We start from the raw sequence: 24,507 nt of genomic DNA on the forward strand, positions 1-24,507 counted from the left end.
CTGAGAAGACCAGATCCCAAGACAAGAGGTGATGTAAAAGTTCGAGTTCTTACAGGACTCCACAGTGAAGCATAGAGCCACAATCCACAGCACTGACAATTCCTTCCCATTTTACCAGAGAACTCGTTTACTTGCTTGCTTAAATTTAGAGCGCAAGCCAACCATGGTGGGCAGATTTGTGATAATTCAATATTGCACTATTTTAATGGTTGATGAAACAAAACAAACGATTACTACACTGTGCAAAGAGTTCATATAATTTATCTCAGGATTACTGCTTAAACATAGCAGTTTGACTTTGTATCTGGAGAGGGAAAAAAGCACAAACTGGATGCAGAGTGTTATCTGCACAGACTGGTAGCACCCATCTGGGAGCAGGGATACTCAAAAGCAGGGACTAACTGTGTTGGTGTTCATACCACACATCCCCAAGGTTCTGAGTGCCTAGACAACTGAATCACACGACATAACAGCTCCTGGAGCAATGATCCAGGACTCTTTAGCTCAAAAGGTGAAAGCTCTCTCTTTAGCCAACAAACTTTTTTCTTTCCTCACCTGTTTTGCTGCAGAGGTTCATTCAGACCACAGCACTCAGCTGGGGACTGTGCGGGCGTCATCTGAGAGTCCTGAGCAGAGGGAACAACTAAAGGTAGCTTTGTACTGGCAAATTCAAGAACATACTGCAGCATGTCAGGTAATGGGAAGCGGCTTGGGCCAGAGCCATATTTCATGTATCTAAAGAACAGAAGCAAGACAGCAGAGGTCTGTTAACTGAATCCTCACACAACTCATTGTACATGGAAAGGAAAATAGTATGAGCAAGCCATATTTATTATAAAATATAAATGCCTAGTAGTTGCTGGTTATACAAATAACTAACTGTTGTGTTACTTAAATTAAGATCTTGAATACAAATAGCCCTTATTCAATTTCATACCTTGTTTAAAGAGAAAAACACCAACTCCCGGGGGAGGGGGAGGGAGTTGGATGCTTACCTTTCCAATTTCTGCTGCAGAATTGCTATTTGCTTCCTCAACTTCCTGGTCTCCTCTCTCTTCCTTTGAATAATCTCTTTATTGCTGTACAAATACCTAAACAAATACCGCCCCCCCCCAAAAAAGTGACTGAGTGAGATTTGTATACCTCTAAGCTCTGCACTGTCTCTCATATGCATACATTTTAACATTTCCCTGCTCACAGACCCACCCACGCCTCTATTTCTCTAGTTAGAATAAAACAGAGCAAAGTGTGAGGAATCAGTTTTGAAATACAACAGTCTTGTAAAATCTCACCTGTCCATATAAATAATCTGGGGAAATTCTAGTTTGTTGTGAATCTTCTCTGGCTGCCCTAGTGACTGATTGAACTCGAACCGGGAGAGTTCAAAGGTTAACACGGGAGGGAGCTTTGTAAACCAACGCTGTAACAAACAGAAATGCCCCAACCAGGGCACAGGTTTTGAGAGGATTGCTGAATGACACATTTTATATCGACAAGTTATTCTGCCCCCAAATAATTTTTTTCCCTTATACATACAAAGCATGTACTAAATCAATATGAGTTGCTATTTAGAAAACCTAATTTTACAAAATATAAGACTTTCACTTCCATTTTAGACCTTCACCATACAAAACATAGTTAAATAATATCCAGAAAGTCAATATTTGATGCCCAGGGCACTCAGATTGATAGACTACCATCTAGTCAAGGAGCGAATTTAGAATAAGTTGGCAAATGCTACACTGAAACAATGTATGTAGGCCCAAGGCCTCAGAGAGGGAGAGTTACTTCACAATGCTGCTGGCACACAATGAACATCAACAAATAGCAGCCCTTAACCAATCTCTGTGCACTCAGCTAATCAGCAACTCTCGGTCTATTCAGAAACTGTTTAGCTTAAAAGGCACAGACAACAGACCCAACTTCTCAGTATTTGGAGTGTGCAATAAGTGCCACACTGAAAAGGTTATTCGTAGTTGCATTTATACTTTCCCCGGCTTCCAGCTTTCAAGAATATTTCTAACATCCATTGCCAGAAGAATATTTCACACATTCTTACGCAGTGCCAGACAGACAGTACCCTCCCCATTTTGGGCTCCTGATAGTACTCTAAGATAGTACTGCTCTGAAAGATCCATATCAGAAAGCCAGAACACAACGGTTCATCTGCGGAATCAAAATGCACCAATAATATTGACAGTGACGGCCAATATTAATGTATACAGAGGGAAGCTGCCATTTATCATGACCCTTTTGAGAAAAGTCAACCAAACATCCTCATAAACAACAACAGAAGGGAAATGTTTATAAACCTGCTATCGAGGTAAAGAAACAGATTTCCAGTTAATCCTGCTGCATATCAGGCTTCAAAACACTCACCTAAGGTCTCAAAAGATAAAATGCACTTTATTTTCCACGTCCCCTATCATGCAGTCCACTAGTCAGGATATCCTGAGAAGTTAAATTAATGAGCACAGATTTTCCAATCACATCTCTTAAAAATAAAAGTGACAGTCTTTGACGCATGTCCTGGTTTGAGACACTTTCCCCTATTTTTCAGTTAACCATTTAAAGGAACTAAGCGCCATGGACCTCTCCCATCACCTGTTTAACTCCATCTTGCTCACACTGCTCAAGATTTTGCACTACACCAATCCTACCAGAAGTCTGCTTCAACTGTGTCCATGTGGCACTAACACAAGAGCAGCAATCACCAAAATCAGGCAGTTCATTCCAAAGTTAGATGGGCCTTAAAACAAGCTCACCCTGAAGTCAAACCTCTTTTTCCTTTTTTAATTCAAGTCACTGCAACTCATCTTTCAGGCATTCATCTAATGAGTGAAACTTCTTTTCCCCTCCCCCTGTTACCACCAACCCTTGCAAACATCTCTTTAGCATTATCTTCCAGCACCTTTTTAACATGGCCTACAAGCTAATTTCCCTCAGTCTGCCTTCACATCACATGAATCCTTCCATCATTTTAGTTGACCTTCTCTGTAGTCTAACTTTCCCATTGCTTTTATCTATAAAGTGAGGCTGAATGCAATGTGTGTATCTTAACTTTTTAATTTGTCACAAAGTTAAGCAGCTTATGATCCGCTCATGATTTGAGTAATTAAAAAAAGGAAAAAATAATCAGCACAGGCAGAAGGTTAAGCGTTACAATGAGAGAGAAAAATGCACACTATAACAGGGAGAAAAAAAATACAAATTCCAAATGGCATACCATAGAGTTAAGCACTGTACTTTTACCCTCCGAAAATATGGAGGCAGTGGTTCTCCCCTACTCAGGTACAGGTAGGCTTCAATAGAAAGAGAGAGACTTTATCACACTTACACATCAGAAGCAGGCGCCTTTTTAAAAGGGTAAACTCCTGGAGTAAGTTACATTGGACAACAACATCTTTACAAATAAACTAGGGCTTGGTGGCTTAGCTATCAACTCACATTTAACAGTAATGTACATTTAACAGACTGACCATGAAACGTTTTACATTTGGTGAAGAGGGAATGTTTACAGTCACCATTTTAAGTTACCAGGACACAATAGGACCTCCCTGCACTACATGGACTGCATCCTTTCAAGAAGAGCAAACAATACATGCAACCAACCTCTTGTCCATACTTCACTGATAGATCAGAAGGTAGTGGCTCAATCTCCCCTTCTACCATGGCCCCTTCCAAACATTCGTTCAAGTTCCGATAACCGTTTACCTGAAGGGGATACTGGCCAAAGGTCTCTATCTTGGAAAAGGTCTTGCCTGAATAAAGGAGAAGGAAAAAAATATAAACCACCTTAAAACACCACCAGAAAACACTCTCTCTTCTCTAACTTATTTTATCATATACAACTATATGTTTCCTACCAAAACAACAGCTTGTAACGCTCCACGAAATCTTGCAACAAATCATGCAAGATCTTTCATCGGGCAGGCAAGTTACACATGTCATCACAGTAGAGAAATTAGGCCCCTACGGCTCATCTTCTCTAGAGGTGAGACCCTTTACAAATCTATGTTCATGACGGTAAGCATTTAATAGAGGATATTACCCTTTGGAGAACAGACTTTACATTATATTCGCCAGCACTAGGACAACTATATAAAGATACTCTTATCTATACGCCTATTGTAATAGCGAAGGACCAGACAGACAATCTTACCAAGAAACTGCAATAACACACAATGTCACAAATCATATCATAGATCTACATTACAGCAACAATCAAACCACTCAAAAAAAGAATTAAACATAAAACAAAAAATCTCTAACTTACCCTCATGGACCCCTTCCGTCAAGAAAGTCCCATAGAAGAGTTGCACCATTGGGTTCTCTGATTTGTCTTGAGGGCTGCTGTTTTCAAAAGGAGATTGTATGCATTTTGTTAGACAGAAAGGGAGCATATGGGTGAGTTACACTTGCCTTTACAAGAATACACATATATTAGAATTTTTATTTTGATGGCATCAACAAAATATAACCAACATTAATATAACTAGAGGAAAAAGTAGCAAAAATGGCTCAAAACCCAAGCTATGAGGGAATAGGCTGTGTGTGTGTTTAAATCCTCAATTAATAGGTAAGTATTACATATGCTGCCCTTCCCCCCTCCCCCCCCCTTTTTTTTTAAGGCCACAAGGTATTAAAATGGACTTAAATTTAACATCTAAACCTCAGCCTTGGGCTTTGTGCCTAAAAACAAACCAAAAGACGAGAAAGCCATTAGTTTGTACTAATACTGATAATTATACTCTATATTTTGAAAGTGCCGTTAGAAGGATCCCGAGATGCTTTTGTAAATATCATCATCCCTTTTATGTAGATAGGTAACACAGAGGTGGGAGTGACTTGCCTAGATCAGGTTACAGAGTAAGCCAGTGGCAGAAACAAGACTGCAACCCAGGAGTTCTGGATACTTGACTTCTATTCTAACCCATACTTGCTCGTTCTGGATAAGATTGCACTCAGAACTCCAGTTATACTTTTTTAACATGCCCCTTTATCCTTAAGGACAAAAAAATTACTCTTCTGCACTTAAAAAAATCATCAACAGTTATTTAAGTGTAAAAAGCAGCTGATTTTCATACAGCGTGACCCTGTACATGTCAAGACTTTTTATTATAATTGTAACTATCACACTACAGATTAATGCACTATTCAATATGAATTTACCCCATTGGCTGTAACGACTCTAAAAAATACAATATGGAGTTTATTACCTGGTGGACAATCCATGTTGAAGAGTTCCATAAAAGCTTATGTACTCTGCAGGTCACAATGGCACTGAATAAAAGCACCTATCTAGGGAAGAAGTGCTGATGCAAACATAGAAGGCTGAATATTATTGAAAAGGGATTATCCTGACTGGTGCAGTGAAGAAATGGTTTCTTCATTTGCCTAAAATATTAATTTAAACTCTAGCATCTATTAGCCAAACAGTCTCATTAAAAATCTATTTTTCTGGACATTAAGTAAAAACAACCCAAAACATAAAAACTCACTTTACATTCACAGAAAGCTGGAATGCATCCTCTAGCCAATCCAGAAGCTTGTGTGTGACTTCGCTCACATCTTGCTAAAAGAGAGACAGAAATTGGACAGTGAAAGATTCTACCAAGAAAATGCTTTGATATAAGCAGGATTTATTAAAATCTCACACTTTTTCAAATATACTCACAAAACTATTGTGGTATCTCTAACCATGTGAATGACCTATACGAGCTATGTGTTATTACTACTATTCTAGATCAAAGATGAACACTTTGTCCTGCACTGTACTAAGTCAGAGGAAACTACGCTGGGGACATGGAGAAGAAGTCAGGTTCCAAATCTGGTGATCCCCAACAGCAACTCTGATAGCAGTGAAGGGACAAATTTCACACTGGCTATTTAACCGTCTTTTTGGTAGGCATGTACCTTTCACTGTCATGTATCTTTAAGAGAGAGTTTTACACACACTTGTCAGGTGAAACACAGACAGGCAAGTGTTTGGAATTATAGTAGCATTAAGTGAAATATGACTGTTTACATCTTTGCTAGGGCTGTTCTGGGAAAAGCCAAGAGGCATTGTATCCATTTTACCTGCTGTTCGTCAGCTGATTTAAATGCGCCTTTTAAAAGTTCCAGTGATGCAGTGGGGTCTACAAATTTACGATGTGTCCCCAACATTAAAGCAAAGAGACACTGAAGTTCCTGCATGAATGCAATATTTCTCTTTTCCTAGAAAAGAAGAGAGCACAATAGTCTACTGCTCAATAAAAGTAGGACACATATATGAAGAGGTAAATTACAGGGCCAGCACAAAGGATGTTAATACAATGGACAGTCTCAGAAGAGACCAACTTGTGTTAGAAACCCATATCTCCTTCCCCATGATGCAAGGATCTTTCTTGAAATCAAATTTGATCGTGAATTAAGCACATGGGAGAACTGAAGAATTTGCAATGGTTCCTCAAAGTGGGAAATCTGGGATCAGGAGAGGTGCCAGAAGTAATATGGCATCTAGAATAAGAAGGCCAAGCTGTACTCTAATATTCTGAAGTTCAGACTTGAGCTAGAGACTTGGGGTATTAAGGAGAGGTAGGGGGGAGACTGAGAGGAAACAAGTCCTGAATTTCTGGAGTCACCAAAACAGATTAACAAGGCACAGATTTTCCACTCTCTCTGCAGTTCCTAGTTTTTGAGAAAAATTTATGAGAAACTTTCAACCATTTCTGTAATAACGCATTGTCCTCAAGAGCAATTTCCCACCCTTGTCCACAAGCAGCAGGTCAGTTTTTACAGAGTCACCAATACAAACTGCCAGAATCCCCTGGAAGAGACAGGCATTTCCAGGAGAACTTACACTGCGACTTCGACAATTCTCAAGCATGCGCTGCGGGAGAGAATAACTAAGGACCAGCCTGCGAAATTCCGGCAGCTGGAAGAGAGACTGAAAGGAAAAAATGGTTAAAAGAGACTGTCCGGGCTGGTCAACTCAAGTCTGGTCTTGGGTCTCATCTTCATTTCCCAAGTCCATGTCATTCTTTGCAGACTGTATGTTTTTCTTACCCACCCCCAAATTCTTCAATGACTTTCTCCTTAAGAAATAAAACCTTTAACAGCTCTGCCCTTCCACTTCCCCAAGACTCAATTCCCTCCCTCCATCCCAACTAAATTTTTCAAGTAAATTAAGAGAAACCTTTTGGGAAAGAGTGAGGAGAGTTCTTCCATTTCACATTGGAAATTGGAATGATAGGGCAGGGGAATCAATCATACCCCCAGAGAAGCATTTCGGTAACTGTTCCCCACTTCGCCCCAAAAACAGAAAAAAACCCACCCCCGACACTTATCTGCTGATGTAAAAAGAGCCCAAAGAATTAAGTGTGTTTGGTTCTTCTTTCTGCTGTCTCTTCTCATTTTACTAATCACTAATAATAATCACTAATAATGCACCCAGACTAGTTTCTTATTATTTCAGGCATCTAAGCCACTGTACTCCATTAACTGGAATTTGATACACCATATGCTGTGGAGCCAGCGTTCACTCCAGTAAAATTACATTATCATCACTTTACCAGTCTGGCTTCTGTCATTCAAGAAGTATTTTACCATTGCACCATGACACAGGACACACATTTGTGAATAATAATAAATACATAGATATATTTACATAGCCTTTTTTTCTCATTTATCTCATTTTTGCCCTGACTACTTGGCTGCTGTTTTTGAACAAGATCAGAGTAAAATATTCTGCCACACAAAGAAAATCACACTTTATATCATTTTTGTTTAAAATGTGAAGCAGAAACCTGGCGGGCCTGCACAATCTGCTCTCAAATCTTAGTTATGCAATTGAAGTCTCCCAAAAAACTGCATCCCAGGGTGAAGACACCCAGTTTTTCTTTTTCTATTAATGTGAAGTTGCTGATAGGAATATGGAGAAATACAGACTAGCTAGCTGGCTCACTGTGACCTTGGAAAAGTCAACTAACTTCTCTGTGCCAACATTTGCCCACCTGCAAAAAGAGGACATTACTTCCATCGTGGAGGTGCCGCAAAGCTTATTTAATTGCAAGAAAGGCACGTTTTGATCCCAAAATGGCAGGCATTACAAAAGGGTAAAGTATTACTGTTACCACTGCATTACCTGAATGACTGCGCTAAACCAGCATGTATTTCCAATGTTCTTCATGCCAACAGGCCAGTCATTCACTCTCCTCCAGTCATTCTGCTTGGGATTCTCTCCCCAGACTTCACACCGTTTCCTTTTGGAGCGATTTTTGTTTTCAGCAGCATTTGCTTTGTGGGGCCTGTCAGAGGACAAGTATGCAAACGTCACATTGTAAGAAAGCATCCCCAGAGTCTTGACAGCCTTTTAAAAGGGACAGAAACTCATTTTGGTATGTAAGCTTGGCTAGTCAAGTAACCACAACAGAACAAGACAAAAGGAATTGGACACTACTGCAGTCCCAAACAGGAGACATACATGGAGCTGGCTCACAGACTGGCATACAGTGCCTGTCACCTCTAGGACTATTATGTTATCATCTATCTATCTATATTACAGGTCAAGGTCCCATTGTGCTGACAGATACTCATAGCCATCCCACCTGCCTCACAGAGCTTCCATTCTTAAATGTGAGAGGTAGGTGGGTGAATCAAATAGGGCCTGGAGGGTGGAACTGGTAACAGTACTACAAACTTTTTTTTCATAGACCTACATGTCAGATTTGTAGACAGAGCATATTCTGTTTATTAGTTAATGGAGATAAACTCAACAAACGCAACCCAGTTAAAAAGGGACAAAGTGAATGGCTGTTTAGTAACCTAGTGCCTAGAAATTAAGGCAGGAGGCCTCAGTACAGTTCTTAATGGATAGGACCCACAAAAGCCTCTACGTTGGTCACATCGGTAGAGGTGGCAGGGACAGGATTGGCCATGAGGATAACTAGCCTTCAGCATGGTAGTGCGGTACTGCCAGTCTCTCCAAGTCAGATACAAAGTACCTTGGCGACAGTCCCCACAGGGTGATAGTCGAAGCACCTTCCAACATCACTAAGCCCTCTTAAGTTGAATGAATAACATTTGTTTTACAGTTGATAAGAACGCACTCTGCATAAAGCCCCAGGGTCCAGGTAGAAGCAAAGAACAAAAAGCAACATCCACATTCATTGACCTGTTCGCATCTCTTTCTACTGCTTGAACTTCCAGAGACTCCAGTAAGCTGAGAGCAATGACTGCCTGGAGGTCATCTTTGTTATCAGGAGTTAGATCAATCACATCTGGAAATTGAAGTGGAGTTATCAGTTTTACACTAGAAGCAGTGAAACATTTAAAAAAAAGGCCAAGGACCAAACAGTGTTAACACAATTTGCTTCATCAATGCAATTAAATCAAACAGCAGAAACGTCACAACTTTCTGCTGAAAAATTAAATTAACTCCATCTCCCTTTAGTTTAAAAAATAAATACTCTACAATCTAGCAGCGAGCTGGGAAAAAGGTGTGCACTCCACGGTGCTTCTGAAAGACCAGGATTTCCTTACACCTTGATTAGGACATGGGAAGTGGATAAGCAGCAGTCTGGATTGGTCTAACAAAAGGAAAGTGAATGGGCCTTAATTAAAGTTCTTAGTACCATAGAGTCACAGATTCCAAGGCCAAAAGGGACCATTGCGGTCATCTAGTCAGACCTCTTGTAAGCCAGAGGACTTCCGCCCCCAAATAAATCCTAAATCATATATTTTAGAAAATATTCAATCTTGATTTAAAAATGGTCAGTGATGGAGAATCCACCACAATCCTTGGTAATAGTTCCAACGGCTAATGACCCTCACTAGTAAAAATTTGTGTCTTATTTCTTGTCTGAATTTATCTAGCTTCAACTTCCAGCCATTGAATAATGTTATACTTTTCTAAGATAGACTGAAGAACCCGTTATTAAATATTTGTTCCCCGTGTAGGTACTTTTAGACTGTAATCACCCCTTAACCTTTTCTTGTTAAGATAAACAGATTGAACTGCTTGAGTCTATACCTCCAAAGTGTTTTATCTAACCTTTAATCATTCTTGTGGTTCTTCTCTGAACCCTCTCCAATTTATCAACATCCTTTCTTAACTATGGGCACCAAAACTAGACACAGTTATCCAAAAGCGGTCTCACCAGTGCAAAATACAGAGGTAAAATAACCTCTTGACTCCAACTCAAAATTCCCGTTTATGCAGCCAAGGATTGCTTTAGCCCTATTGGCCACAGCTTCACATTGGAAGTTCATGTGCAGCTGATTATCCACCACAACCCCCAACTCTTTTTCAGACTCACTGCTTCCCAGGAAACCCCCCCATTCTGTGCGTATGGCCTAACGTCTTTGTTCCAAGATATATACATTTACATTTGGCTTTATCAAAATACATATTGTTGGCTTCCACTCAGTTTAGCAAGCAATCCAGATTGTTCTGTATTAGCGACCAGTCCTCTTCATTAATTACCAATCCCCCAGTGTTAGTTACTGAAATGGCTTTAAGAAATAAAGGGGTTTAGTTTGTTAACATTTTGTGCAAAGACTTGGAATCAAATTCAAGTCAGACATTGTGTACCACTGGTCCCATATTGAGTCTTGCGAATGCTCAGCCAATTACAAGATCACTTGGTTTGCCACCTATTTGGGAATAAGAGAGTGAAGAAAGCAGCCATTTTGAAACAGATGGGCCTTAAACAGCAGAATAAAATGTAATTGACTGGCCCCCCCAGCGACTCCTGAGTATGGTGCTTCTTATTTTATAAACCTGTTCAGTGCATAACAGGCAGCTCAATTAGGGAACGCATTGTTTGTGCAGCATATTTGTCTTTTACATGATTAAAGGAAATTCTTTCCAGTTACTTGTAAGTTTAGATTTATATATATGTTTCCTTAAATGTTTGCTTATATTTATACTTGGGGTTTTGTTTTGTTTTTAAAGCATGTAATTGCTTTTAAAAACAATTTCCAGTTATTCAAACTCCTAGTTCACAGTAATCTGTCTGGGAGAAGGTCATCTGGCCTATTGTCTTGGTACTCTAGCTGTCAGTAGCATTACTCAGCTGTGCAGTAACACAAAACAGATTTAGCTGCTGAGCAGCGAGAACCTGTTGAAATGTGGTAAAGTAAGCCCCTCCCAGAAGTTAAAAATACTTATTTGATCTTTAGATATGTGAAGCATGGCTCCGTGCCCCCGCCAGATACTATCTTTCCAACCATGCTTCTGGCAAAAAGCAGCTCTTGGCATTTATCTGTTTCCAGGAAAAGGGTGCAGTAAGCTACCTTCTAAGGAAAAATCAGCAGTGATTTTACAGCAATTAACATCAACAACACAGCTGTGCTTGTGGTAGCAATTGTGTAATCTATAATGCAGATGGGGCACAGGCTATTTACCTTATGCCATCAAAGCCTGTCTCCACCAGTTGCTCCAGGTAAAATTTTCAAAATCAGCTAAACCCTATTGACTTGCAGTGGTCCCGAGACACTTAAGACACTCAGGTGCTTTTGAAAATGTTACCCTTAGTGGCTGCGTATCTCACTGTTGCTCTAACATCAGTATAATTTTATAGTACAGACACACTCGCAGGTACTTAGGACTACTATCCTGCTGGTTCTTGGGGCCCTAGAGGCTGGAGTAAGCTCAAAAATGGTAAATGTGTGAGTGAATGAAGAACTACTTCTCCAGCTGAAAGAGAAACTGGATAGCGAGGAAGTTCTTGTGATAAAAGCAGCTGGTTGTTCAGTGGGCAAGAACGATCAAAGAGTAGAACACAAGCTTCAGAGAAAGTGCTTGAAGACTAGTTTAAATGCTCAAGAAAACACTAAATGGAGGAGTTTGGTTTCCCCAGGCTGCTAACAGGTATCTGTAGAAAGAAGTACACATCTTAACAACTATTCTCAGTTCTCTATGCTATGGTGTATGACTGCCTTAAGGCCACAAAAGGCTACCAAAGCAGGGGGAGCGATCAGAGAAGGCCACAAGCCTCCAGGAAGAGCTGTTAGTTCTTAGCAGACAACTGATTTTAAAAATGAAAATAATTTCAGTTGGACAACTGGCATGCTGAGCACTGCTTATGGCCCTATATTCCAATCTTTAGTTATAGTTATTCCTTACTTGTAGGATACTAGAAATGGATGGAAAACATTAAGCTCCTTTTGGCTACCTGAGTTACAAGGCCCTCCCCAATGAGAGCTTCTTAGACCCAGTCCTGGCCAAAGCCCTTCAGCCACTAAACTGCTGTAATGCTGTACAATAAGGCCGTCTGTATTTTATGTGTTGACCACAATGTTCTAGTTTTCCAGTTGGGTGGCAGGACCTTACTTGGTAATTATTTTGTTTCCTTCTTATCCGTATGTTATCAGCAACCACTGTTTGTTAGTTCTACCATGCAACTCATGGGCATGGAAGATAGGGCGTTTTGCCAATCACTTAAGAGGTGTTTACTTGACCTGGGAAAAAATGTCAGCCAAGTGGAAGTGCTCTCAGAAACACTGGACATTCAGAGCCTGATCCCAGGAGCCTGAAGTACAAGAGAGCCACAGAATTAAAACCCAACTGAACACACAAGAGAGCACTCTTAATGAGAAATAGCATCCACCTGGAAATAAACAAGAAAATAATCTTAAAAATGAGAATCAGTTTAAAAAAAATCAGGTAGAGTGAAGGTAGGGCTGACAATTACTAAGCAATTTGTTAGTGCTAGAATTACACGACTGTGCCATACCATTCATATTTTATGTGAAAGAGTATGCTGTAAAGCAATGAGGGCACAAAGAAAAAAAAAATCTAAGAGCCTAGCACATGTTTGTGCAAGACAAATAAACACTAACAAAGAGGTCCATAAAACTGAACCAATTTTCAGCAACTTCAAATCCTGTTAAACCTACACATTCTTTAACCACTTCACTTGACTGACATTGGTTCAACTAGCAAGGACACCCTCCGCCGGAGCTATACCTGCCCTATGCAACAGAAAGGGTGAAACAAAAAGGTGGAGTTCTAAAGTGGACTCAGTTGTTCCCTGTTGCCTCGCTATAGGAATTCAAAGTGACAGTTCATCACCTTGGTGAAAAGAGCTGAAGTGTGGCTTATATAGGGCACAAGCCTTTTGGTAGCCCAGCAGAGTCAATTTCACCCCCAGCAATTTCTTATCAGTGATAAATCCATCTCACTTTCTGAGAAAGAGTGACCAGGAATGCACACAATATTCCTGATAAGAATGAACCACTTACTGGTGGGAAAAAAATGAGGAGTACTTGTGGCACCTGAGAAACTAATAAATTTATCTGGGCATAAGCATTTGATGAAGGACGGTTTTAGCCCATGAAAGCTTATGCCTAAATAAATTTGTTAGTCTCTAAGGTGCCACAAGTACTCCTTTTCTTTTTGCTGATACAGACTAACACGGCTATCAGTCTGAAACCTGTCACCTACTGGTGGGGCGCTCTTTGCCCACAGCACTCCCTTCACAGTCAGATGGTTCCGCAGCGACTGCTTCCTGGCCTGGCTCTTTAACACGCTCCTCAGTGAGGAAGTTGACTGCTTCTGTTAGGTCACCATTTGCGGCCTGAGAGGAGAAAGGGGGAGAGGGGGAAATAGCCAAGCACCCATTATTCCAGATTCTTTTATACACATCTGAATGAAAATCAACACCATGCACATGAAACAGAACACACTGGCACCAAGTCAGCTTTCTCCAGCCATGAGAAAAAGCTGACTGCCTGAAAGGAGTTAAAATTTTAAGGCTGAAATTTGTCAGATGATAAACACTTAGGGTTCATTCTACACCGTAAGTGTCATTCAGTCAACTCTGGTTCCCTTAAAAGAGATTAGAGCATTCACAGGCTCGAATATCAGCAAGGTATTTAAGCACATACTTAACTTTAAGCATGTGAGTAACCCACTGAAATGAGACTACTCATGTGCTTAAAGTTAGGCATGTGCCTAAGCATTTTAGTCAACGGAAGCCTTATTAATGGGTGGGAGCACTGTGTCCTCAAGAAGCCAGGAGTGGGGCCCTCTGCATTGCTTTACAATTGTAAGGATGAGTAAAGGAGCTACAAGAACCGCATGTTAAACACAGACCATTCAGCCCATATCACAAGAGGAATACCTTTAAATGACATGGGCAGACAGACCTAGTTAGTTTTAGGGAACAAAGCAATGTTAAAATTTACAAACAAAATGCTTTTTCCCTCCCAAAACTCTGTAATCAACTAATTCCCTTGAATTTAATCCAATATTTTACTACAACTCCCACTTGAAGAAACATTGAAGGGGACTTTTTTGTTTGTTATTTGTTAGTTTCCTTCTTTTTTTTTTTTTTTAAAAAAGTCTCCTTGTGCACAGTCAGCATCAACAGCCACCTCCTGGCTGACAGGCCTCAAGAGAACAGTCTCCAATGGTCCCACACTAGGTAATATTAGTACTGTACTACCCTTCATTCCCTCCCAGTTTTCTGTTGCAATTTCTAATGCACACAATGATTTACAGTAGGGATCTTTCCAGGAAAGTGTTTCCTCTTCTACCCAGGACCTCTCATATGCCTCTCTTTAGAGCTTATGTTGTTCTGTTCCCAGTTCGGGCAAAACGACCACAAGTCTGAAAGCACAAACCATAAGTCTGTGGTGGTTGTTTCAGCTGTGGAGAATTGTGAAGACTGTTTAGCTGAAGGAAAAAACTTATTTTACCCCACACTTTTATTTATTGTTATGCTTCAGTACCTACATGAAAAAGCCCACTTGAGCCAAACCTCAGTGTTCCCCCGAAATGATTCCAGCATCTCAGCATAATTCTTGTAGTTGCAGAACAGACTCTTAAAGCCTACTACTGGAAAAATATGGGGACTGCTCCTCTTGTATTTGGATTCAAAATGTAGAAGAATGGCTATTAATCCAAAGAAGAGTTACTCCCGTTCAGCCATAACATCATATGCTGCACTCATGTATCCACCCACTCATGTAGGTCTCATGTCTTGAAAATAACAGAAGTTAGAGGATAACTTAATAGGTGACTTGGTCCATCCTCCTGTGTGGACAGAATTGTTCCCTGTAGCACATAATCTACTACTTTTGTCGAGTCCAGTTTTGAGCATCTCAAGCAAGGCAGTATTCTAATATTTGCATATTACAAATGCCAAACAAATATTTGGAGTTTAAATGCTATTTACAGAAAGCTCACATACAGGTTAAAGCTTGAACCAGCGCACACAACAAGACAAAGTCAGCAGAGACTTCCTTTCAACAGAACATTGACGACATTCACAGCATCTTCGCAAACCATACTAACCTTCAGGGCTGCATGAAGGAATGAGGGATCCTGAATTCCTGTGATTTCTCCCAAGCGGTTTAAGAGCATTTGGAAATTCTGTGGTACAAAGGACAAAGAAAGCTCATGTAAGGAGGTGAATGAGAAAGACACCAAGCTTCTGCCGTACTTGTCAGGGGCTCACTTATGATTTTAACTAACACAAGACGGAACACTCTGAGATAATGACACTGTCAGACTTCAATCTGAATATGTTAGAATTCTTCCAATTGGTTTACAGACTAACATTAATTTTTGTTTGTATTTAAAAGAGAATGTTAAAAGGCATATCTGAGAAGAAATGGTAAAAATGCCAATAGCTACACTGGGGGAGAGGGGCAGGGCATCAGTGCTCCACGTAAATCAATCCTCTCAAAGAGAAGCAGCATGTGCATTACGACATATAAGGAGCCCAGGGAATTTGTGTGGGTTTGATGGAGGGCTATTTTAAGCCTAGTTGCACATGCCATTTGTGTGTGTCACTTCTCACTTACAATAAGGTGCCAGAGATATACAGCACAGTGGGCCTGGAGAATCCTCTTCCCCTCTTCCCACAAGAAGCTCTGAATTTTTTGGTTAGCTAGCTGCTTGTTGGTTGAGTTACATCTCAAAAATTTTTCAATAGAGCGACTACAACCAACCCTTGACCATGAAAAACATTATTTTAGGTTTCAAGTTCTCTCTTTTCTCTCTAACATCAGGAGTAAATTATATCAGAAAAATAAAAAATTCATATCTGTGACCCTATACAGGGCTCTTCAGCGCTTTATTCCACATTTCCCTTATTTACTGTGTCTGAGGTTGCTATGGGGGATAACAGGGCAGTCCGGGCTGTGGAGTTGTCAATATGGGGGTGATCTGCAATTTCACAGGTCTTTTTCACTGAGTCTGGGTGGTGCAGCATGTCTACTTTTTCAGAGCCTGGCCAAGACAGGGGCTTGAATGGTAATGAGGTGGCTGAAGCTCAAAGTGGATAAGATGAAGGGGATTCTCGCTGATTGTGGAAAAGCATGGTGGGGACAGTATATGCTCTTCTTATTGTGGGAGATAGCTGCAAATTTAATTGACAAAGAGTGGCTGAGAGAAACTCAAGGAGCAGTCAAGGGACCAGAAGTCGCAGATGGCTTTGGTGGCCAGAAATCTTTTTTTCCAACCTCCACTTGGTCTAACAGGTGTGATAGATTCTCTCTATTGAGAGAGCAATATCCTTGTCAGAACAATCCAGGCCTTTCCAACCTCCGCACTGAATTATTATGAAAAGCAGATGGGAATGCCCTTGACCACTACAGCTTATGCAAAATGTGGAAGATAGCCTGAGGGAGTTCATGGCACCAGTTTTCTACAGATCGCATTGTGGTCCTATTCGCTTCAGAATGAATCAAACAATATTTGTCAGGAATGGTCAGCATTTGGTCTGTCAGATCTGAAAGCCTAGGGCTCCAACAACAGCATGGTGAAAGATGCTTTTCAGCCTTACAGGTAGACAAAAGCATTCATCTACTGCACAGAAGTAACTCCAAAGTCCATATGGATCACCGGACAAAGAATCTGTGGTCAATGGAGTAAGATAAAAGGTTATATTTTATCAGTAAATGTCAAACTTGAACTTCATCACAATCACATAAACTGACAAAAATCATTTCCATAGATAATTATTGAAATTTACAGATAGAAAGAATAAGAAAAATGCTGCTTGAGAATTTATTAGAGTTTGATCTATGGATATTTACTTTGTATATTTTGACATACAATGTTGACAATATGTTTTTAATGGCTATAAATCTTTAACTTTTGACTCTCAATATTTACTGTCATTAAATAATTATTGTCTGGTGCCCCATAATCTCCTGCACATGAAAATCTGAACAGATAACAATGAAAAAATGTTTTAAAATAATCAATATTAACCATCAAAATGATAAAAAAAATAAAAACTGAATTCTGCCAAGCCTAATGATAATCACCCACTGCACATCTGAAACCTAATAAATGCTTCATACAGACCTAGTTACTTTGTATTAACTGCCAGTTCTGGCATAAACACTGAATCAAAGGATTGTCCTTTTGTAGCAGTGGTCATCAGCTTTACTGTCTAAGCATCCCAGTGCTATGAATAACTTTAGAGACAGCAGTGAGCTAGAGAGGTCAATTGTCCATAAAGAGTTAGAGCTCTTGATTATTCTAGTCCATGACAATTCTTCCTCCACAAGAAACATTTCAGCAACCTTCTAGCGCTAGCATTTGGTTTCAACTGGAATTAGAGAGCATGAGATACAGCTTTGCAATGCAGCAATCACGAGTGTAGGAAAAACATCAGCACCCAGAAAGAAATACCCACCATCACTTCTGACATACTTGATGTTAACGAGGCTCTTTAGAAGCCCACCCTCAGTCCTATCCAGAGTTTTAATCTCACCAATTTGTACAATTCTTTGATCCTAAATCTATTGCTCTACAATTCCACTGTAAGATCCTTCCCATAGTCTGATAAGACTAACAGTAACTCTACATATTCAGATCTAATTTGGGTCATGTTTTCCTATGGGAATTAAGCAAGTCACCTTTGTTTCCAACCATCCATCAAAAGTACAAACAGCAGTCATTCAATTCCTGTTATTTCACTTAGAAACACTGTAAAACAAACAGCAACATCAACCTACACCGAGCTCTACAGAAAAGCGTGAACCACAGTGCTTGCCCCGAAGAGTTCACATTCTTTATCCTTTTCATAATCTACAATATATAAAAAGCTAAAAATAAAAAATTCTTGAGAAAGTATTGAGTAAAAACCAACTTACTACCCCACCCAAAAGATAAACACTTCGGTTAATTCTTGGATAAAAACTCTCCTCACCCCCAAAGCTAATCCTGAGAGAAAAGAAACAGGAAATTCTTAGGACGAGCAGGCAGTACAATGGGAAATTTCATGCTGATCAAATGCCAACATTCTGAGGATCGGAGCTGCAGTCCTTTCACAAAGGCGAACCCATTATATCATGTTGCTAATTTTGCTGCCACACCAAGTTGTATTCCTGTTGCTTAACTCCCCTTTGAGCTGCAGGGCATATTTTTTTTTGGTCTGGAGGAAAACTCAACATAAACCTTTTACCTACATCTAACCCACGTTAATAAAAAATGCACAATAACTAAACTCAAACCAGGACAAGACATGTTGTGTACTCGAGGAGGAACAGTCTTACTGTGAAAAGAGGGACTAAGCAACTAGAGTCAACAGGCAACTCTCTGTCGTAAGCGGTATCCCAAAGGCTTCTGGTGCAATTTTATCCAACCTTTAGTTAAAGACTATTTTCTACTCGCCAATCAGTTTGTGTTGGTCCTCTGAGTGCTCATTTAAGACACGTTTTATTGCACTAGCATTTTAGTCACAAGACTAGGGTTTAGCAACTGAAGGTTTCCTCTGTACAACATATTAAGAGGGTTTGCATTCATGGCAAACGAGCATTGGCAAGTGCCAACACACCTGCATTGGCATGTTTTAAGTGTCATATTTATTATATGGTTTAAAAATCCCCACTCTGTTCTGACTGGTCTTTGTGTTGTGCCACCTCAGAAACTGGACATTAGTAACTGAAACAATTATAATATACGGCAGCACCACAAACGTGCCTGGCACATTACAAGAAAGGGAATCCCCTGCCCAGAAGAACTTACAATATATGTTAAGACTATGCAACAGAATAGGGTGATAAACAAGGGGCTGACAGAAGGGAAGATGATGGTGTGGTCAACTAAGGGAGTGATGAGAGTCCGAGATTTGTTACATTAAAATGACTATGGAATATAAACTACCTGAAGTAATATGGGATTTAAAGCAGGAAAGGATAGAGGCAGGATAGACAGGTTCCAGAAAGGGACTGCAGAAATAGCAGTCAACATGAAGGACAACACAGTGGCCTGCATGGAAGCAGCACATAAAATAGGTGACCTTTACCCACTGCATTTTAACTTCACATTTATCATGCTTGAAAAATAGATACCAAGAAGATTAAAAATCTACAAATGAACAATAACAACAATTGCAGTATTTGTACAGTAAAACCTTTTGCAATCCAATACCTAGCTAGATTGAAGAATGAAAATAGTTGGCCATTGCTTTAATGGACATATGCAGACTCCCAGTCTTGCACAATTTTGACATTGGGACTGCATAAATACTGCACAATTAGAAACACAAACAAAATCAATCGCCTGTTCCGACAGAGTTCTCCAGTGCAGAACCCACAAGAGCTTTGAAATACATGACGGCTTTGGAGCGAAGTGGAGAGCAAAGGAACAGCCAAATTATCTCAAGAACATAGGTTCCTTGAACATCTTGGATTGGGCTCAATTCCAATGAATGTACCTTAGGCAAGTCCCTGACCTTTCAAACTTAAATGAGTTTGAAAGTGAATCTATTCATGTTCTCTTCATGTTACACGTCTATGGACATACAACTGGCATCCTTCAGCACAGTTTTAATTGGTGCCTCTAAAGGCAAGTAATACAACCTACATTCAGAAAGACTTCAGAAGATGTCTTTGTACATGGCACAGAAGTTAAAGGTGGCTGTTTTAATAATGGCAAGAGGTAAAATGAATTACTGGGGGATTTTAAAGGCAGAAATGGTGTCCACAGACTTCGTAGCTTCCAAGGCCATAAGGGACCATTATGATCATCTACATAACACAGGCCAGAGAACTTCCCCAAAATAATTCCTAGAGCAACTTTTAGAAAAATATCCAATCTTAATTTAAAAACTGTCAGTGATGGAGAATCCACCACAGCCCTTGGTAAATTATTCCAATGGTAAATTACTCTCACCATTAAAAATGTACACTTTATTTCCAGTCTGAATTTGTCTAGCTTCAACTTGCATCATGTTTTGGATGGATTATCCATCCATTGGATCATATTATACCTTTCTCTGTGAGACTGAGAAGCAAATTATTAAATATTTGTTCCCCCTGGAAATACTTCCCCTAGTGTATTCCCAAACATTTTTCCCAGTTGGGCAGTGAGATAGAGTGATAGATAGGTTTTCAGAAAGTTATTTCTTGCAAATTATTTTATCCCTATGTACTAATCCACCTAAAAAATTTAAAAGTGGAGTCCCAAGAAAATTCTAAGCCATTCCAATGATGTCTGGTGATAGTTTGTTTGTTTTCTTTTGTTTCTGTTTGTTTAAATGTAACACTTCAGTCACTAATGAAACAAGACACAACTCATGCTGTTAACAGCAGAGGTATACTTTAGAATCCAGATAGATAAATATTCACTGGGGTTAGCCTCCTTCATGGAGTCAGAAATTCATACTTCCATAGCTGTTCTTTTCAATGGCCTGCATGAATCAAGCGGGGGGGGGTTTCAGTGGGATTCCTAGTGTGCAGATGTTCTTTGTAGACACCTGCCCTGTTACTAATTGATCCCTCCAATGGCACCCTTGGCAGAAAGCACAAGGAATGAATGGGCATGGAGCTCAAACTCTTTTCTTCACTTGAGACCTGTCCCTCCAAGTCAGTGTTGAGGCACACTGGCAGTATAAACATACTGAGATGAGGGAAGCTCGCATTGTCACTGCTTGTCCCGTACACCTTCCATAGAATAATTCAGTCTTCAGCACTGTCAACCGGCAACCTTACACTAAACTTACCTTCCCCCAGGATACGTTTACTGCTCCCACTTAAGGATTCAAGCATGGGTCTCTGTTCACCACAGGCCTGATCCAAAGCCCACTGAAGGCAAAAGAAAAACTCCCACTGACAGAAGCTGGAAACACCCTGTCATTATGACATTTCAGGGTGCAATCCAAACCAGTGAGGGGCTGTCACTCCTGCCCTGCAACATGGGGTGCCTCACAATGCTTTGCTGCTTTAGCTCCCAACCTGGGCTCCTCAGAAACAGCATGCAGGTCACCTCCTGAGTGTCTATCTGTGTGTAGCCTCAGCCTTGGTCCAGCAACTCTGACCCAAACAGTCTGTCAGCAGACAACAAGCCACACTCCAGCTTCCAGCAGTCTTGGCTACTACTTGCAGGGTGATCCCAACACAGCCCCTGTCCTGGATTTCTTCCCCCAAAAAACATGTGTTCTGCATTGTCCAGCCTTCTGCTGGTATATTAGGTCTGTTGCCCTCTAAGGGGATCAATATACCACAGTCTGCAACCTTAAATAAAGCTACCCAAAACAATTCACAACCCTGGATTAGTTTTAATTAAAGAAGAAAAATAAAGTTTATTTAACTACAAGGAGATCGGTTTTAAGTGAGTATAAGTATAAAGCACGAAAGTCAAAAATGGTTACAGGAGAAAAAGATAAAATGCTTCCTAGTACTAAACTTAACACGTTCAACTTGGTTCAAGGTGAAGCCCCTTATCATATGCTTCCAGCAACATTGCTGACCAAATTCTCAGGCCAGGATCTGCTCCCAAAGTCCAATGGTTGTTTCTTTTGTCTTTTGGGTGAAAAGGCAAGAGATGGATAGGGAAAGATAATTTGGGGTGTTTTTGCCCCTCACTTTACAGTTCAATCAACCTTTGAAAAGCATTTTCCTGAGGGTTACCCCTAGATAAAGTTCATTCCTGCTGTGGGGATGGAATCAAGAAACCTAGTGGTGAAAGAGGTTCCATAGCGTTGTTTGCTAAGATGCATATCTGTTTGTTCCTGCCCCCTTTCCTTGCCAAAGAATGACCATTTGATAAATGACTGCCCATCAGCTTTGATGACACCTGGCTAGAAGCATCAGCTTTGTCCTTTGTCTTTGAGAAACAGGTTTACCCACTCCCCAAACTTGTCTAGTAAACACACTTCAATCGTGATTTTAACTTATGTTCATAACTTTACATATAATGTTGCCACATATATTTCACCATGACATTACTGACCAGCAGGTTATTAGTTTTCAAATGATACCTTACAAGGCATACTGTGAACAAAGATTATTACAACAGTGCGTAGGGTGTGAATACTGGGGTGGACTTGGGTACAGTCACTCCCAAGCAAGATCTTCAACAGACACATGAAGCTCCATAGTCAAGGTGTTCTGAAAGCTGTGTCCATTCCGTCTCAGATGCACAGGTGTGGGGAAGAAAATGAAGACATCACACAAGATTTCAGTCCAACCAGTTGAGAGGAACATTCATGCTTAGGTTTAAGGCACTTCCATTAAAAAGCTGAAGAAAACTTTATTAATAATCAGGTTTCAGAGTAGCAGCTGTGTTAGTCTATAGTCGCAAAAAGAAATGCATCATGTATCCGATGAAGTGAGCTGTAGCTCACGAAAGCTTATACTCAAATAAATTGGTTAGTCTCTAAGGTGCCACGAGTACTCCTTTTCTTTTTATTAATATCTTTGATCTCTCAAATCTTAAAATTCTTCCCATTTGACACTAGCTAGCTAACATAAATTGTTTTAAAATCACGTACAATGTTAAGCCACAAATACATGGATGTTAGTGCAGCACAATGATGACAGAACATGACTCATGTTCGCATCTGTCCATACACAGCAAATCATCCCTGTATTATAGGAAACAACATCATTCCTCAAAGATGCTGCAAGTCTTCCAAAGAGATCTCTAGCCCTTCAAAAAATAAATTGATGACATCATGAACGGCCAATAAAGTAAATACCACAACACGGCTAATTTTGTGGTAAGCATGCAAAGCAAAGAAGTTTGTAAAATGCACTGAACGGGTGCGTACTGTGTACATGCCAAATATTATAGTAACTTTTTAATTTATTAACTTAAAAGACGAAAAAGTAAAGCGCATCGGTTGACCTTTCCTGGGTACGACTCTTTTTGGCCTGGAATACTTTTGACGGGGATAACAGGACTGAACGAAGGACTTAGCGGGGCCTGTTAACCTTTTGTGGCCGGAGCAGCTTTTGCCAGGGGACGAACCCCCTCCCCCTTGGGGCCCCTCACCCAGCGGGTCCGTGGGTGAGGCGGCAGACGCCGGGCGAGGGGAACGCCCATCTCCCCGGAGCGCCACACCTGGGGGGCCACGACCCAGGGGAAGCCCTGGGGGGCAGCACCCCGACGCCCTCACCCCCGAGGTCACCGCGGCCTCCCCGGGGAGGGGGACGCGCCCCAGGCGGCGGAGGGCAGCGGGTATGAAACAGACCAGAGCCCGCCGGGGGGGGCCAGACCAGAGCCTCGGGCCGGGCCTGCCCCCCAGGGCCTCGCGTCCAAATCTCTGCCCGCAAGCGGCGGCGGCGGCGCGCGCTCCCCGGGGCGGGGCTCCCCGCCAGGCCGTGGGGCAGCCCCCCAACAGGCCTATCAGCCCCCCAGGTGAGCAGCAGCCCATTGCTACCCCCCCCAGCCCCCAGCCCGGGGGGGGGGGGAGCGCGCGCGCGCTGCGGGGGACACGGGGTGACCCCGCGGGCTCTCACCGTGCCCTGGCTCTCGGCACCGCCCGCCGCGGCCGCGGCCTGCAGCTCCGCCGTCATCCCGGGCCCCGCTCGGCCGCCGCCGCCCGCGGGAAACGCTGCGCGCGCCCCCGCCGCTCGGGGTCGCGCCCGCCCGCTCGCTCGCTCCTCAACCCTGCCGAGCAGCTCCCCCCCCCGCCGGGGCTGGGCACGCAGCGCGCCCCCGCCGGGCACTGCCCCCGGGAGGCCCCGCCCTCCGCCGGGCACAGTCCCCCCCCCCGTCAGTGGACACAGACCCCCCCACCTGCTCAGGAGGTACAGGCCCCCCCCCCACACTCATCAGTGGGCACAGCCCCCCCCACCTGCTCAGGGGGTACAGGCCCCCCCACACACACACTCATCAGTGGGCACAGCCCCCCCCCCCACCTGCTCAGTGGGTACAGCCTCCAGGAAGCTCCCTGAGGTGGGCACAGACCCACTCCCTGTGTCGCCCCCTCACACGCCACCCCCTGCGAGCCAGCACCCGGCCATGGCACCCGCACCAGGCTGGAGCCTGGGCACAGCAGGCTGAGGCTCTAGCCTGAGGCGAGGGGGCCACGTTCCCCCACCCCCACCCCAGCACCCCCCGCTTCCCACAGCCTCGTACCGCCCTAGCACATCTGCCCCCCGCGTGCTGAGCCCTGGCTATGTCACAGCCCTGCCTCGCCCCAGGCATCGCTAGGCCACCCCGCCAGCTCCATCCCCTCCCGTGGTCTAGAGGAACATATTACTACGAGAGGCCCTGCTCTCGTACTCCAGGCAGCCCACAAAAAGCTCAAAGCGCTGTAATCCCTATGA

General features: G+C 42.1%; 1 protein-coding gene across 5 annotated transcripts in view; it reads right to left on the minus strand.

The window, feature by feature from the left end:
• The window catches only part of USP28 (ubiquitin specific peptidase 28), a 42,055-nt gene extending 18,299 nt beyond the window's left edge, over window positions 1–23,756 (minus strand). For 3 of the 5 annotated variants that reach the window (XM_074936906.1, XM_074936907.1, XM_074936905.1), the window contains exons 1-13: window positions 23,695–23,756; window positions 15,287–15,364; window positions 13,433–13,565; window positions 9,158–9,263; window positions 8,129–8,291; window positions 6,845–6,931; window positions 6,082–6,219; window positions 5,502–5,575; window positions 4,277–4,353; window positions 3,613–3,761; window positions 1,293–1,420; window positions 996–1,091; window positions 556–735 (exon numbers count right to left, since the gene is read on the minus strand). In XM_074936906.1, coding sequence (XP_074793007.1) covers window positions 556–735; window positions 996–1,091; window positions 1,293–1,420; window positions 3,613–3,761; window positions 4,277–4,353; window positions 5,502–5,575; window positions 6,082–6,219; window positions 6,845–6,931; window positions 8,129–8,291; window positions 9,158–9,263; window positions 13,433–13,565; window positions 15,287–15,364; window positions 23,695–23,751 — 1,466 coding nt within the window. In that variant the 5' untranslated portion in view covers window positions 23,752–23,756. Of the gene's footprint in view, window positions 1–555; window positions 736–995; window positions 1,092–1,292; window positions 1,421–3,226; window positions 3,303–3,612; window positions 3,762–4,276; window positions 4,354–5,501; window positions 5,576–6,081; window positions 6,220–6,844; window positions 6,932–8,128; window positions 8,292–9,157; window positions 9,264–13,428; window positions 13,566–15,286; window positions 15,365–23,694 lie in introns of those variants that run through there. The other 2 variants (XM_074936908.1, XM_074936909.1) reach the window with 2 other exon arrangements.
• Between the last annotated feature and the right edge of the window lie 751 nt (window positions 23,757–24,507).

This window comes from Natator depressus, chromosome 22 (genome assembly GCF_965152275.1).
Source record: "Natator depressus isolate rNatDep1 chromosome 22, rNatDep2.hap1, whole genome shotgun sequence".
NCBI lineage: Eukaryota > Metazoa > Chordata > Testudines > Cheloniidae > Natator > Natator depressus.